The 17,126-nt window shown below is 42.6% G+C and overlaps 1 protein-coding gene across 1 annotated transcript in view; it reads left to right on the top strand.

Moving 5' to 3' along the window:
* The window catches only part of KIF13A (kinesin family member 13A), a 205,489-nt gene that overhangs the window by 112,673 nt on the left and 75,690 nt on the right, over nt 1–17,126 (top strand). Inside the window, exons 4-8 of the mRNA XM_034985737.1 lie at nt 7,067–7,159; nt 8,013–8,193; nt 10,769–10,856; nt 12,304–12,438; nt 13,215–13,327. Coding sequence (XP_034841628.1) covers nt 7,067–7,159; nt 8,013–8,193; nt 10,769–10,856; nt 12,304–12,438; nt 13,215–13,327 — 610 coding nt within the window. The remainder of the gene's footprint in view (nt 1–7,066; nt 7,160–8,012; nt 8,194–10,768; nt 10,857–12,303; nt 12,439–13,214; nt 13,328–17,126) is intronic.

Genomic DNA, 17,126 nt, shown 5'->3' with positions numbered 1-17,126 from the left:
CTGGACAGTATAGGTTGGCATATCTTGTCCCAAATAATGCTGTTCTTTTTTCCTCTCCTTACAAGCCCCAACATAACACACAAACACACGTCCAGACATACATGTACCCCCAACACACACGCACGCACACATACATACCCCCACACAACCCAGCACACATGCACCACACATACACCCCCAACACACACACATACACGCGTATGCCCAGCACATATATAACCCCATATACACTCAACACACACACATACACCAATACATACAAAACATAACACCCCATCACCATTTTATACCATTATATTTGGCCAGTAGAATTTTAGAAGTGGGAACTAGAGAAAAAGCAGTAAGTGATTCCTTTAAAATCTTTTTCCTAAGAATAGGTGTCTTTTCTTTTATCTTTGAAATTGGATTGCCTGACAAAATTGTTGCAAAGGCAAAGGAACTACTTTAAGGAAAAATAATTAGATGTTGACCTCCTTCTCTATACCAAAATTAATTACAGTTGATTAAAGATTTGAGGGATGATATTGATAATGGATATTAACTAAAATATACTCTAGACTTATACTGGCCAGGCACTGTGCTAAGTGCTTTACCTGTCTTGCCTTGTTAAATCATACCAGCGACCCAGTAAGGTAGCCACTATTATTCCTGACTTACTAATGAAGAAATCCAGAACTTGCCCGAGGTCACACAGCTGGTAAGGAGCAGAGTTCAGGTTGGAAAATAAAACTGTAAAAAAATAAAAACAACAGGGGCGCCTGGGTGGCTCAGTTGGTTAAGCGACTGCCTTCGGCTCAGGTCATGATCCTGGAGTCCCTGGATCGAGTCCCGCATCGGGCTCCCTGCTCGGCGAGGAGCCTGCTTCTCCCTCTGACCCTCTCCCCTCTCATGTTCTCTCTCTCTCTCTCTCATTCTCACTCTCTCAAATAAATAAATAAATCTTTACCAAAAAAAAAAATAATAAAAAAAATAAAAACAGGGGCGCCTGGGTGGCTCAGTTGGTTAAGCGACTGCCTTCGGCTCAGGTCATGATCCCGGAGTCCTGGGGTCGAGTCCCGCATCGGGCTCCCAGCTCAGCGGGGAGCCTGCTTCTCCCTCTGACCCTATCCCCTCTCATGCTGTTTCTCTCTCTCTCTCTCTCTCTCTCAAATAAATAAATAAATAAATAAAAATAAATAAATAAAATTAAAAAATAAAAACAACAGAACTAGAGGAAAATACAGGTGAATCCCTATATAATTTGGGGTAATAATAATACAAAAGGATTTTGGAAGCATAAACATATACTATAGGGAAAAATCACAAAGGAGAAGATGAAAGATTTGAATATGGACAACCAAAAGCTTTTGTATGACAAAAACCAACATGAGACTAAAAAGTAAATGACAGACTAGGAAACAATATTTACAATGTATAATAGACCAAAGGTTAATATATCCGTAATATGTGATAAGCATTTTTGGGGCACCTGGCTGGCTCAGTCAGAAGAGCATGTGACTCTTGATCTCGGGATTATGAGTTCAAGCCCCATGTTTGGTGTAGAGATTACTTAAATAAGTAAATAAATAAGTAAATAAACATAAACGTATGTATGATGAGCATTTTTAAGTAAAAAAAATCAATGACTAAACCAATCAATTTGTAAAAAGAAACATGGGACCCAAATAATCAATTTACTAAAGAATAAATACAAAGCAGACAATCAACAAAGGAGAGGAAAATTGTAGTTTAGACAAAACCAGGAAGAATGATAATAGCCGTGTTGTTGAGGGTACATTGCTAGAAGACACAGTAATTTGAGTTTTTGGAGTTTTGCCTGAAACTTGAAAACAGAAAAGTGCTCAGAGATAAATATGTAAGGATAAATATTGCAGAAAAAAGAAAAAGGAAATAATCTACATATCCATAATAGGGAACTGATTGCATCAGTTAGGCATACAATGGAAAGCTAAGTAGCTAGAAAAAATATTAATGTTGATATAACTTTGTAGAGGTGGCAAAGTGTTCATTATTTCTTATCTTGAAAGAGAATAAATTTCCCTTGAGACATGAAGCCATAGTGATAAAATGTATTGCAGTCTCTCTAGAATCCAGTCTTGCTTAGAATTGTAAAGATACATGAACTTAACAATAGTTCTTTATGTTTATCCTTTTATAAATTGTGCTTTGAGGTAGTTATTTAAGGATGGAAAGGAGACGAATTCTTTCCAGAAACACAGTATAATTGTTTGCTACTTTTTCATATTCTATTTTGTATTTCCCCGAATTTTTTCCTTTACTACTACTTATAACTAAAACTTTATTAAATATGATAAATCTGAAGTATATTCTGTCAAGCATAACTGTAAATATCTAACTAAGAGAACTTGACTTTTTGAAAAGCATATGCATATATTTGATGGAAATCAGAGAGACTAGTTTGGTTTTTTTCTGTCACATATATTTCATTTTAATGTCTGGGAGGTTACTGTGGGTGCCAGGAAAAGTATAATCTGTCATTTTTATCAAAATTATTCAATTAGTAGATACATATTACATTAACACAACTACTCACGTCTACCCCCAGTGCCTTATGTAACCAAGGGTACTCTAGTCTTTAGGGGCTCATTAGAATTTCAAAAACAGTCATACTTTGACCAAAGTATAAACTCTAATGCAATTAAACCTTTTTTTTTTTTAATTTTTATTTTGAAGTGATCTCCACACGCATTGTGGGGCTCAAACTCAAAACCCTAAGATCAAGAGTTGCATGCTTTACCAACTGAGCCAGCCAGACACCCCAGATGTTTCTTTTTAAGTTAAACAAACAATATTTTAAAATCTTTTTTTTTTTTTTTTAAAGATTTTATTTATTTGCGAGAGAGACAATGAGAGACAGAGAGCATGAGAGGGAGGAGGGTCAGAGGGAGAAGCAGACTCCCCGCTGAGCAGGGAGCCTGATGCGGGACTCGATCCCGGGACTCCGGGATCATGACCTGAGCTGAAAGCAGTCGCTTAACCAACTGAGCCACCCAGGCACCCTAAACAAACAATATTTTGATGCCTCAGTCCTCACTAATGAGGAAAGGGTTCCCCAATTAAATACACTTTAGTCTGAGGACAGCTATGTCAACATATAGGAATAACTCAGGAAGTAAAAGTGCCTACTGTTTGACAGGTACTCTGCTAAGATTCAACACCACCTATTTTTAAAGCTCACAGTACGTCTGGGAGGCTCAGTCAGTTGGGCATCTGACTCTTGATTTCAGCTCAGGTCATGATCTCAGAGTCGTGAGATCGAGCCTCGCATCAGGCTCCGTGCTAAGTGTAGAGTCTGCTTGAGATTCTCTCTCTCCCTCTCCTGTTGCCCCTCCCCCCTCAAATGAATAAATAAATAAAATCTTTTAAAAAAAGAAACTGGCAATCCAGTGGTAGAGAAAAAAATGGAAAAAAATAGTGGGGTATAATAAGATCTAGAGTTTGTAAAAACAAACAAACAAACAAACAAAACCACAAAGACCAGACATGGGAGTAACTGACTCCTGGTGTCGTGCAATCTGAGTCACCGATGATAGGTGAACATCTCCTTTAACATTCAAGAGGCAGTACAGACAGACCCAGGCCCTGCCACTCACTGTCTGTGTGATCTTGGACCAATGACTCCCCTTTAGAACCCCAGCCTCCTTACAGATGCTGCTGGCCCTGGGGTCTGCAAGGATTCAATGATACAAAATATGTAAAATGCATTGCTATTGGGGCAGTTGATAAAAATTAATTCTCTTCTTCTTAGTTGCACAAATAATGAAAGTATACAAGTTTAAAAGGTTAATTTATCTGGGCACCTGGGTGGCTCAGTCAATTAAGCGTCTGACTTCGGCTCAGGTCATGATTACAGGGTTCTGAGATCGAGCCCCATATCAGGCTCCCTGCTCTCCCTCTCCCTCTGCCCCTCTGCACCCCACCCCCACTTGTACTCGCTCTCTTGCTCACTCTCAAATAAATAAAATCTTAAAAAAAAAAGTAAAAGTTTAATTCATATCCTCTTTAGTATTTGTAGTCATTTAGACATAGGCAAACCCAATTTATTCATGTATTTTTATATCCTGGAGAATTCTTTAATCATTTGGTTTATTTTTTTTGTGCGAATTTAGTGTATATATCCTATCCTGGAAGGTTTTGTGTTTTTTTTCCCTTGACATGTCATAAGCCTATTTCATGTAGCTCTGTAGCATTCATTCTTGGTTTTTTTGACTAATGCTCTTTAGTTTAAAAAACCATTCGTACCAAGGGAAAAAAAATTGCGATTTTCCTTTAAGAGAATATGGAGGGGCTCCTGGGTGGCTCAGTCAGTTGAGCATCTGACTCTTGGTTTCAGCTCAGGTCGTGATCTCAGGGTCGTGAGATCAAGCCTCACATTGGGCTCCACACTCAGCGGGGAGTCTGCTTGGAGCTTCTCTCCCTCTGTCCCTCCCCCCACTCACTCTCTTTCTCTAAAATAAATCTTAAAAAAAAATAAAAATAAAAGAATATGGAGAAAATAATTCCTCATACTTCCATCCTACTCAGCCTCAGGAGGAAAAGCTAGAAGTACTGCATCTCACCCCCTAACATAGGAAGAGAGAGGTTCCTGACTAAGTGGCCATAGGCCTTTGCATGGCCGTGGTCGAACTCTGACCACAGTGCTCCCTGCAGTCGAGTCCTTAGTCAACTCAAGTTCTTGCTTTTTTTCAAGTTACTAAATAGGAGTTGAAATCAAGAGTTACCGGCACGATGTTTGACCTGGCCAGGTCTTAAAGCATCTTGTCCCCACCCTCACCCCCTTTCTGAGGGGGACTGGTTAACCAGGGTGGAACGATGCCACGAGATGGCTCCGTTTGTCTCCTTGTGCCAAGAAAGCAGTGCCTTCAGAGTCTGCTGGCGGCACTTGGGTCTGGCTGAGGACCACGGTCAGTTCTCACAAGCCTGAGCGCAGGCTGGGTTTAATCCCTAAATTCTACACTGCAGGGCTCTGCTCCAGATTTAAGGCCTGCCTTTTGGTGTGGGCGTTGGGGGGAGTACACGTGGAATAAGGAAGATCCTTTGAGAAAACGTACAGGAAAAAAGTACTGATATAGTAGATAAAAATGTTGACATTGCCTTATTCTTTTTAGAGTGTGTGTGCGCGCACACATATGTAGCTGGTCTTCACAACAAACCCGTGCATTTAGGAGTGGTTACACCCTTTTTAAAAATCCACATATTACGCCAACATGTTCTGAATACCCCTTAGGTACCAGGCTCTGTGCTAGATGTTAGAAGTCAGAATTAGAGAAATAAGGTTATGTAAATCTGTTATTTTTTCTTCCAATTCATTTTTTTTCAACTTTAGTGCCCATCAGTTGATCTTTCACACTATTTGACATAAGTTTTTTACATTATATGTATACGTTAAAGGCATTGGAACATGCCTTTGGTTAAACTCAGGAATGTTTTTGAATTTTAGCATTGTTTACACACACGGGTGTGTTCTGTTTGGTGTTTTTTTTTTTTTTTTACATGGTTTGTAATATTCTAACATAGAAAATAGTCTCAATTTCCTTCTCTACTCCCTTACTAATGGGCATTTAACTTGATTCCAACTTAGAAAGTCAAAATAATGCTGCTGCGAGCATTCTGTTACAGGAGTCCCTTGTGGAATGGCTCTAGGGTGGGTGCCTCACACTGGCTCCGAGTAGAGGCATATTCTCTCTCTTCTAGGTGCTGTCAGGTTTTCTTCAAGTGGCTGCATTATTTATTCTCCCCCCAGCGGATTATGAAAATGCCTGTATTTCCTCAGTCTAGCTGTATTGTTGCCACAATTTTATGTTTTGCCAACCTAATGGTTGGAGACATTACTTGTTTTGTGCTTACACATCTCAGAGTCCCACTGTGCAGCCGCATGTCCCGGTGTAACAAGAGACTGCCAGAATTAGGTCCGGCTTTGCATAAAGGAAACAGTACACCTGAAAGCTTACGTTATGTTGTGTTATTTCCAAATGTACAAGGAATTGTCGTGTAAGATTAAAAAATAAAAAGTTCATTGGACTCATTTTTTTCAACATTTATTAAGCGTTTTGTGCCAGGCCCGAGGATTACAAAGATAAACAGATTATAGTCTCTGATCTCAATCAGGGGTTCTCATCCCAGTGGAGGGAAGAGGTACTTAAACCAGTAGTTTTGGCAAATACCGTAATCATGAAAGTTGGGGGCTATGAGAACACAGAGGAAGGAGAATACCATTTTAATTCTCTTAATGATGGGGAATGCATGTTAGAAAGTCAGAAATTTCAAAGGATAGTAAATGCCACCTTAACTGTTTAAAAAGATTTTTACACCTGGGGCGCCTGCGTGGCTCTGTCGTTTGGGTGTCCAACTCTTGATCTCCGTTCAGGTCTTGATCTCAGGATTGTGGGCTCGGGCCCCACATTGGGTGTGGAGCCTACTTTAAAAAAAAAAAAAGATTTTCACAGCTGCTCTTGGCTATGTAGTACATGACCGAAGACCCCCACGAGCTGCCGTGAGCTGTAGACGGGCTCACAGAAGAGAACTTGTCCTCGAACCCAGCATGGGAACCGGGGTAGAGGTGCCTCTGCTCCACACATCACCTCCTCCAGCAGCGAACAGTTTCTCAGCATTTGGCATGCACTTAGCGTTGTGCTGGGTGCTTACATGGACCAGGATGAGTCTGACAACGTTCCTGCTCAGTGCAAGCTCAGAATCCAGATGGGGAGATAAGACCATTTACGTTTAATGATATTTTAATACCAGCTCATGAGAAGAAGCTGAACAGAATTTAAACGATCCTTCTGTATGGCCCACTGACCATGGAAAGGAAACTTTTATGCCTAGAGAAGTGTCTGAGAGGGAAAGAATGAGTAGAATCACGAACTGATCCAGGAACTGAGCTCTTAACACATAGCCCTGCACATAGTAGACACACAGTACACTTTTAACATCTTTGGACTGAGAGAATGTTGTTACTAACTGGGGCTCAGTTATTAATCCAAACATAACCAAGAAAAATCATTCTTTTCTTTTGTAATTTTTTATTTTTTGTTTTGGTTTTTAGGTCAAGAAGTGGTTTTCAAGTGCCTTGGGGAAGGAATTCTTGAAAAAGCCTTTCAAGGGTATAATGCTTGTATTTTTGCATATGGACAGACAGGTAAGTAGCTGCTTTTATTTATAGCCAATGACATTAAATATGCATTTCTTAAAGTCTAGAAATAGAAAACACTTTGGGAAGTGATGGAAACATGCTTCTGACTTTGTGGGTTTTGCTGAATTAGATGATCAAAAGTAACCCTCTTTTTGAAGGTTCAACAATTTTGATAATTGAGTAATTGAGCAAAGCTAGTTTCAAACTATTAAATGTCATTTTCCTAAATTATAGCTTTAACCTGTATTTGAAATAGAAAAATAATTACCAGTTTCTCAGTATAAAGGTTATAGTAAAAAGCCATAGAACAACTCTTGGTATCATCCTATGCGGAGGACCTTCCCTGGGACACAGGAGTGCTAATGGATTATTAAACCGAGACTGTGGGGCAGGTGCTTGGAACGTGCAGAGCAGAAGTTTGCTAGGGGCTCAGCGTTAACACTGCTTCAGCAAGAAAGTTAGAATAAGTCCCACTAATACTGCCTGTTGTCCCATCACCGGACAGCTACGAGACTCAGACAAGAGAACACATATCAAAGCATTTTCACAAACATAAAATATCGTGGGGGTAAAGTACTGTCTGTGTTACTCAGTAATGTATAGTTGACGTTCACTATACATACTTCTCAAGATTACATATTCATAGTGGTTCTATTTGTAGGCATCCCTCCATCAAGCTGGAGGTTGTGAGCGTTACAGAAAGAATAGTAGCCTTGCTGTCCAGGGGCATGGGCGTGAGGCTGCGTTTGCTGCTTCCGCTCTGTGACCCTGGCAGATAAATGTAGAGACCTCGTCATGTGGAAGCATTATGTTTCACTCCCTCTGTGGTCCTCCTTCCTTTCTGCTTGCTCTTCTTCAGGTTCAGGAAAATCCTTCTCCATGATGGGCAGTGCTGAGCAGCTGGGCCTTATTCCAAGGCTCTGCTGTGCTTTATTTAAAAGGATCTCTCTAGAGCAAAATGAGTCACAGACCTTTAAAGTCGAAGTATCCTATATGGAAATTTATAATGAGAAAGTTCGGGATCTTTTAGACCCCAAAGGGTAAGTTAGTGATTTAATTAAGCTTGTCATGGGAGTAATAATTGTAAATGATCCTTAAGTTAAAACTGCAAGTGAATATATTTATTTGGTCACTACTGTGGTTTCAGTTCATTCACTGAGAAGTCATCTGCTTCTCAAAGCCTACTGGTATACCCGGTATATATGGTTGATCCTGTATTCATGTGTAAAGTTGCTTACGTATGCCATTTAAAAAGATGTTTTTACTGTCGGTATTATTTTTGCTACCATGGCTTGTTCATAAAAATTGAGTTAAGAATGACGCAGTGGTCCTCTGATTCGTGTTGGAAGGCAGCAGCTCTACACTGGAGGTAAGTGCTGGAACCAGCCTGGACAAGCGTTCTCTTCCTGGGCTGTGCGCCGGAATCACGTTGGGGGGCTTTTGAAGCATACACTGGCCTGAGCCCCACCCATTGAGACCATGATTCAGTGGCCCCAAGGGGAATCCCAAGCATGGGTATTTTTTAAAAACTAGGTGATAAAAACCAGATGAGTTTGATTCATAAAAAAATTTTTTGCTGATTTAAAAATAATACATACTCGTAGAAAATTTAGAAAATAGGCAAAGTGTAAGAAGAAATAAAAATGACCTATAATCCCACCACTCAAAAATAACCATTGTTAATACTTTGGTGTATTTTGATCCTGTGTTTCAAGTCTCCAGGAGGCGGGGGGAGTGTTGAGCTCATTCTCTAAATTCAATTCAGCATCCTGAATTATTTTTAAATGCTTTTAGCAGCTGTGTAATCAAGGGTATCATCATAAGATCGGAATTGTAGGTGATAAGGAAGTGAGCCAATCGTAGGAAATGTTTATATTGACTTTAAAGTTATTAACTATTTGCATATGAAAGAACATTTACAATACATGTGAGATATAAAGAAAAATAAAATTGACCGTCCCACTTACCATTTGGCTTAATAAATGGAACATGACCAATATTTTTGAACCCCTTTATGATTCTCTTGGATTCCATTCCATTCCCTGCCCTCTCCAAGGTAACCACAATGATGAATTTTACGTTTCTCATTATCTTCATCCTCCTTAGAGTTTACACAGAATTTTGCACAATTTTAAACTTTGTGTGAGGGAGATCATAATATATATGTCCTTTGTTGACTTGCTGTTTTCTCCTTAATGATTCGTTCATTCTGATACATGAAGTAATAATGCATTCACTTTTACTGCTCTTTGGTGTTTCATTGTATGATTATACCATAGCCTATCTCATCTGCTATCACTTGTGTGGTTTCTACTTTTTACTGCCACAGTGCTACTCTGAGCATTCTTGCGCAGTTCTCTGGGTGTGCAAATGTAGGAGTTCCTAGGGAATACATCTGGGGTGGACCTGTGGGCCACAGGATACTGAATTTTTGGTGTTAGGAGGTCCTGCCTAATTGTCTTTCAAAGGACTCATACCAGTTCACAGCCCACCAGCAGTGTACAAGAATGCCCTGAGTGAGACACCATCACAAGCACTTGATACTGTGCTAGGTTACTTTTTCTGGCTCCAGAATAGCATTCAAGAATCTCTGGTTGTGCAAGGCGAGTGAGTAGAGTCTCAGATCCGTGTGCATCCCGCTAGCTCTCTTGAAGATGTGTATTTGATCTGCCCCCATTTAGAGTACACAGAATTGCTTGTTGTCACATTGAATTCTTCATCAGTAAAGACAGGAAAACCTACTCTGTAGGTTACTGTAAGATTAAATGGGATAACTAAAAAGTTCTTAGGGAACAGTGCCACGACTTTGGGAAGCTCTCAGTGATTCTTAGTTCCGTTTTTTCCACACTTAAGTGATGCCAAACATCGACACTTGATTTGAAAGGTGATCGGTATCTGATGCAATGGAAAAGGTGACAAATGCAATATACTCATAATATATATAGATTTGCTTTTAATCTCAATATGTGTTGATAAGCTTTAAATGGGTCCCAAACCAGGTTTGTCATTTAAAAATTTTAAAAAGTCTTAAAGTCTTCACCAGCAGAGCCAATTCTAAATATAGGATAAATATCAGTAACTGCAAACAACTGCTTTCCTGCTCTATCACTTTCTGTATAAAATTGTTAGCATAGAAGCAGCATAAATCACTTCAGCCTTAAAGAAGCAAATTAAAATACTTTAATATTGTTCACTACTTGATCAAAACCTTTAGACATGATTTACTGAAACTGGGAGTGTGCTTGTGTATGAAATAATCTTAAGGTTAAATTTAATTCTGCATGTTCTTTCCTTCTTTTTTTTTTTCCTCCTGTTAAAACTGAAGTTCATCGGCTAAAGCAAGCAAGTTAGCTTACCCTCGAATTCTGTGTGCTGGCTGTTTAGTTTGGGAGTAGAGATAGAATGTTTTAAATAGTAAGTTACTTTAAATAGAAATCAGAGTATAAAAGACATTCCTCATAAGGAATGCTGTTTTCCTAATCCAAATAAAGTAGCTTTTAGAATATTTTTTGATCATTAAAAAAAATTGCAACCTTAGTTTTTGAGTACCTAAAAAGAAAGAAAAGCTTCCCAGTTTGGTCTGATTCATTCATTCCTATTTCTTTCCTCCCAAAGGAATAGACAGTCTCTTAAAGTTCGAGAGCATAAAGTTTTGGGACCATATGTAGACGGTTTATCCCAGCTGGCTGTCACTAGTTTTGAGGTAAGTGTCATAAAAAAAAAAAGTAAATTGAAATGTGTAGGTAATGTTGAGTGTATTTTTATGTGAGTGCTTCGTAGCATATTGGTACCATGCGTGGTCCAAAAACCCGGTAGCAATACACCCTACACGGAAAGAAAGGGCTTCATCCCGCTTTGTCGTGAAGGCGTGACAGTGCAGCCAAGAGGCTCACCAGTGTGAACTGCTGAGTATTTTCTTTCATGCCGCCTTGTTGAAACTCTTCTCCCCAAGGTTGTCAGTGATGTCCTTCTAGAGAAACCTGGACGCACATAAGCAGCGTTGGGTAATCCATTCATTCCCTTCCTGCTGACAGGATCTTCTGTGCTCATTTCCATTATTTTCAGTCTTCTGGTTCTATTTTTCTGAATTGCTCCTCTCTCCATTGACGGACCCATCTCCTTCTCCTGCTCCTTGACTTGTATGCCTTTTTACGTCCCAACTTGATGTTTTAGCCTTACTTCTATTGTCATTGCTTCAGAAACCCCCCAAAACGGCCCACTCTGTGTTGCTGGAGAATGCCGGCCCAAGAGTGCGTGAAGGCGTCCTCTGCCTAGTCGTTCTCTCTGGGGCTTGTGGCCGTCCCACCATCCCCTCCGACTCAGTAGGACGAAAATTAATCTGCGAGCTAACTCCCCCCAGCCATTTAGATGAAGACATTTTTAGTATCACTCAAATGAGAAACAGAGTACAGCCATCACTTTAAAAGCACCTAGATTCTGAAATGAAGGGAAACCTCTCTGGCGTAAAGGTGCTAAAAGTCAGCACCTTTGCTCAGGTGCATGGTTCACAGCTCAGTGTGGTCGGGGTCCGTGTTCATCTCACCCTGTCACTTATTAGTAAGAGCCAAGGAGCTTGTGATTTGCATCCCCGCTCTGCCTCTTACTAGATGTGGGAAAAGTTTCTTGAGCTCTGTGAACGCCAGTGTTCTGTGGGTAACGTCAGGGGAATACTTGTTTATTATAAAGTTCATGCATCTGACATGTGTAAGAGCCCGTGGGTTCTAGGTGTTCAAAGATGAATAAGGAGCATTCCCTGCCGAGTCGGCGACATAAACAAGAGGTCGATAGCTCTGTAGGTCGTTAAGCACAGGAGAGTTACAATCACCTGAGGTCACTACCTTATAGCGAGTATCTAGAGTGCTCCCTAAACATTAGCTCCTTTCTCCCCCAGGAACTTGCAAAGGGAAAAAAGAGGCGCCAGAGAAAGGGGACGATTGCGGGATGGCCAGAATGGGGGGAACATTTATTCCGGAAGGCGGTGAGAGAGGTGGAAGCTCACCCGCTTCGCCACGAAGGCAGACGGGGAGGCGGTCCTTACGGAAGGGCGGGGCCAGCACGTCCCGGGGCTTGTGATTAATCCGTGCAGCCGGCGGGCAGGACTGCATTCCTGTGTTTGCGCTTATCCTGTGTTCCTTCTGCTTTGCCTGTAGGACATTGAGTCATTGATGTCGGAGGGAAATAAGTCCCGGACGGTAGCTGCGACCAACATGAATGAGGAAAGCAGCCGCTCCCATGCTGTGTTCAACATCGTAATCACACAGACACTTTATGACCTGCAGTCCGGGGTGAGGGCCTGGGGGGGGCCTTCAGTGCAGGAAAAGAACGCAAATATCCTGCAGGGGTGAAGGGTTTCATGGGTGGATTTTATGCTGGCTTTGCTGCTTACTAAATAAGCTACTTTACTTAAATCGTTCAACTTATCAGGTCTTCCTTTATATATCTTTTTTTTTAAAAAATTGGGTTTCTTGTGTAAACTCCCTGAACAGCATGATGTCACCATACAGCTTTTAATATGTATCCTTTCATTCCGAAATTCCCCTAAAAACAACGGAGTCTACCTCATAGCCATTAAGGGCTATTAAGGAGGAAACCACAGCATTTAGCCTAAAGAACACTTTTTCAAAAGAAGAGGGATTTGACCTGAATATGCAGGAATCCTCACGTGTTTCCTCAGAGGCACAGAAAATCCCCGGCTCTCTGAGGGCATCCTGGAAAGCTGAGCGGGCTTGCTGCCCAGCTACAAAGCAGACGCGCACCGGTCCAGATTGGACTGTGATGGGGCGCCTGGCTGACCCAGGTAGACGAGCATGTGACTCTTAATCTCGGGGTCGTGAGTTCGAGCCCCACATTGGGTGTAGAGATGACTTGAACGAATAGAACTTCAAAAAAGTAAAAATTTAAAAAAATAAATTTGACCATGAAATCGCGAGTCCACGTAGCTCCTCCCCTGCCCTGTTGTGGGGGCAGGGCTACTCCGGCTGCCCTCAGTTACCGTGCAGACGTCGGCGTGGACGTGTGCATTTGCACTCACGTGTGTTTCTCTCTTGTTCCCTGCACCCAGAACTCGGGAGAGAAGGTCAGTAAGGTCAGCCTGGTGGACCTGGCGGGTAGTGAAAGAGTGTCCAAAACAGGAGCTGCAGGAGAGCGACTCAAAGAAGGCAGCAACATTAACAAGTAAGGTGGCGGGTGGGATTCGGGTGCCGCACTGCAGCCTCACACCCAGCTTCCCCTGTGTCCGGGGGTGGGGAGCGGGGCTTGTGGCACTGGAAGGGAGCGGATGGTTCTGGTGGCAGGTGCTTCTGAGTCTGTGTAGCTTTAGTAAATGGAGTCGAAGAAAACCAACAGCCCTACCTCTCCTGAAATGCATGAGGTTTGTGTGAAGCTACGCGTTGCAGCCCTGTGCGTGGCATCATCATGTCTAATGTAATCTCAGGTAAATGCCAGTCACAGCCCTTGTCACTCAAATCATATCTTAAATTCACCTGAGAAGCTTGCTCTGAAAAGAAAACCTGCTTTGAATCCCTTTGTACAGCTGAAACTGTTTAAACATCAGTGCCTAACAGAATTTAACAGTTGCTGGATAGCGGCCACACTGAAATCTCACTTTTTGCCTTGGGAGCCTGTGGTGCGCCCAGTGCTGTCCTGGGGGCTGGAAGAGAGCAGGGTGGTACGGGATGTGTAGGAGTTTGCCAGGCAGACAAAGGAGATGCCGGCAATGGGCACAGAGGGCACAGCAAACGCACAGACAAGTGGAGGACTTGTTCTTTTCAGTAATGCAGTATCCCAGGACGGCTCCTGCCGTGCAAGAGGGGTGTTTGCTTTCCTGCTCAAGAGGGAGCAGAGTTTGTGTTTAAGAGTGTGAAGTGTCAAGTCAGACTGCCAGAGTTTTGTCCTTCCCTTCACCTCTCTGTGCTTTCTTTTTCTCATCTGTAAATGGGGATCGTAACAGTCCCTACTTCATAGACTTGTTGGAGCTTACATGCCCAGGATGCGCTTCGAACAATGCCTGGCTCATACTGTGCACTGAATCAATATTAATTGCTGTAGCTAATATTTTTATAATCTGTACAGATAGCATAATCATTATCATTATTCCAAGCTCAGCAGAAAGCAGTTGAGTTTGTACTTGTAACATCTCTCTGTTGAGACATAATAACTTGGGTTTCGTTTAGGACAGAAGGTGACAAGAGGCAATCTATGCAGGAACATGTTTGTGCAGCTTGCATTTTAAACGCGAGCACATTATAATTTTAGTGTGCTGAAGTTTAAAATGAGAAGGGAAATATCACCCCCTCTATCAGCGGGACACAACAGCACTCACTGCAGAGACTGCTGCTTTAGGGAGTTAATCTTCCAGTCATCCTGTCTCCTGCTCTAATAACAAAGGGCTTGGCTGTATTTCATGACCAAGCACTGTAGGAGTGCAGGCCGGCACCGCAGCTCGGCCTTCCACAGTGAGCTCAAGGGCGGGAATGGGAAAGCAGAAATGGGGGTATGAGAGAGCAGGTATCAACGAAAAGATTGTCACCTGTCCGGGAGATGTGTTTACTGGTGCTAAGCCATGCCAGCCCTTTGCCTTCTGGCTGGGCTTGTGGGAAAACACTAGGAGTTCTGTGCCGAGAATTTGTGAGAATGTAGAGTATGGCTGGCTTTGCTGTATAATGATCGCTAACTTCTGCTGACCTCTAATAAGGTCAGTGTTCTGGGTGCTGTTCTGAATGCTCCATATGGAATCACTCATCTGATCCTCACACCAGCATTGGGGGGCGGGGGTGTCTGTTATCCCTATTTTACAGAAGAGGAAACCAAGACAGAGAGGGGGTTAAATAATGTGCCCCAAGTCTCAAAGCTCTAAGCGTGGATCTGGATTTGGCTGCAAGCAGTCTGGCCCCAGAGCCCCGTGTAGTATGTGGGGTGGCAATGTGTTCTGTTTGCCTGCAAGAGTCCTAGCTGATACTTTCGTCCCAGAGTAAACGTTAATAGTGCCCTCTTAAATTTGGGCACTGAATTATGTACTGTCCCAAACCGGACTACCTCGAAGCCACATAATAACATGATTTAGATCCCCCGGCGACTGACTGTCTTCCATAATGCCTTACTGAATTGCATCAAATGCTCTCAGCATCCTGCTGTCTTTCCTTATTTACATACTAGCTCTTTCACAAATGAATATGTGGATTTCCTACTACTAGTCAGTGAGATCTGATCTTCATTTTGGGGGTTCTTTACAGTTATCAGAGCACTTTCATATGCATTATTTCATGTGAGGCTCCTAATAGGTATTTTTATCTCTGTTTATAGATGAGGGAACTAATGCTTGGAGACATTTAAGTAATATGAATAAAAGCTGAGCGGACATTTATTAAGTCTCTGCTATGTGCCTGGCGCTGCATTAGATGCTGGCGATGCAAAAGAAATTTAGATATTCTTGTAGACACTACTGCCTCCCCACCCACCCCCCAAATATGCCCTAATCCTGATCCTAATTCCCAAAACTTGTGCATATGTGACAGTGCAAGGCAGAGAACTTGGCAGATGTGATTAATTTAAGATTTTGAGATGAGGAGATTATCCAGGTGAGCCTGCTCTAAGAGCAAAGCTCCTGAAAAGTGAAAGAGGGAGGTAGGAGGGCCAGAGCTGGTCAGAGTGATGTGGGGTGAGAAAGCCTTCACCTTCCATTTCCCGTTTGATGGTGAAGGAAGGGACCGTGAGCCAAGGAACGCAGGTGGCTTGAGGGAGATGGAGCAGGCAGGGCGACAGTCTGTCCTGATGGCCTCCAGAAGGAGCACAGCCCTGCTGACACTTCTTAGCGCAGTGAGACATGCTCTGGACTTCTGGCCTTCCAGAACTATAAGATAATAGTTGTAATAGCTTCATGTTCTGTTAAGCCACCAAGTTTATGGTTATTTGTCACAGCATGATGGCTGCCCTTGAGGAGCACACAGTTGAGGACAACAGGAGGTCACTCATTTGAAAAAATGAAAGGAAGGAGGATTTTTTTTGGGGGGGGCCAGACAACGCTGTGAAATTCTACAGAAGCCAACACTGAGGCATGGAACTATTTTTTTTTTTATGACACCTTTTACCAGTCTGTGGATGTTTGCCGAGTTGGTCTTGTGCTTTTCCCAAAATAACTGGCTCAGAGGGACTAGAGTTGCCTCTGAATCTTTTCCACTATGCCTTAGTCCAGGGCTGTTTTCTTTACCCCACACACCTCTCTGGTCTCCCCGAGTAGGTGCACATGCCCCAAGAGCCCACTCCAGACCCAGGTCTCCAGTAGGCGTCCTCCAGGTTCTCATTGTGGTCATGGGGACGTAGCATGCACGGGACATCTTGCCATTACACGGTGCCCTGATGTCTGCAGAGCTGTGTGGGAGACCTTCATGGAAATGGGCCCTCCATCCCTTGCCTGCCATTCCAAAATCCGGAATGCCCTGAACAAGCCCTTTTCTTTTCTTTTCTTTTTTTTTAATGTTTTATTTATTTATTCATGAGAGTCAGAGAGAGAGACGCAGAGGCAGAGGGAGAAGCAGGCTCCCCGCCTAGCAGGGAGCCCAATGCGGGACCTGATCCCAGGACCCTGGGATCATGACCTGAGCCGAAGGCAGACGCTTAACCATCTGAGCCACCCAGGCGCCCAAGCCCTTTTCTTTTTTTCTTCACAGCTTACCTGTTGGTAGAGCCTCACCGGAACTCTCGTGAGGCTGTCTCTAGTCGTTACCTGCGTTCAGAGTGTTTGTTTACTCATTTAGCGTGGCCGTTTGTAAGTTTAGCCACAGAAATGCCGGTGGGTTTTATTACGGCCTGCTGTCCCAGATCTGTCCGTGGTGGTCATGTACAATGCAGGCAGTGCACTTCCTAAAATTCAAAGTATTCTGCATTTCCATACCCACGTGGCCCCAAGGGTTTCAGACGAGGGGCGCTCACCTGTCCCTTTTTGATCCATGAAGCCAGTATGTGTTGGGCACTGGCA

This window comes from Mirounga leonina, unplaced genomic scaffold (genome assembly GCF_011800145.1).
Source record: "Mirounga leonina isolate KUSES-001 unplaced genomic scaffold, KU_Mleo_1.0 Mir_366, whole genome shotgun sequence".
Taxonomy (NCBI): domain Eukaryota; kingdom Metazoa; phylum Chordata; class Mammalia; order Carnivora; family Phocidae; genus Mirounga; species Mirounga leonina.
The sequence above is the reverse complement of the archived record's forward strand: the minus strand, read 5'-3'. Positions and strand labels throughout refer to the sequence as shown.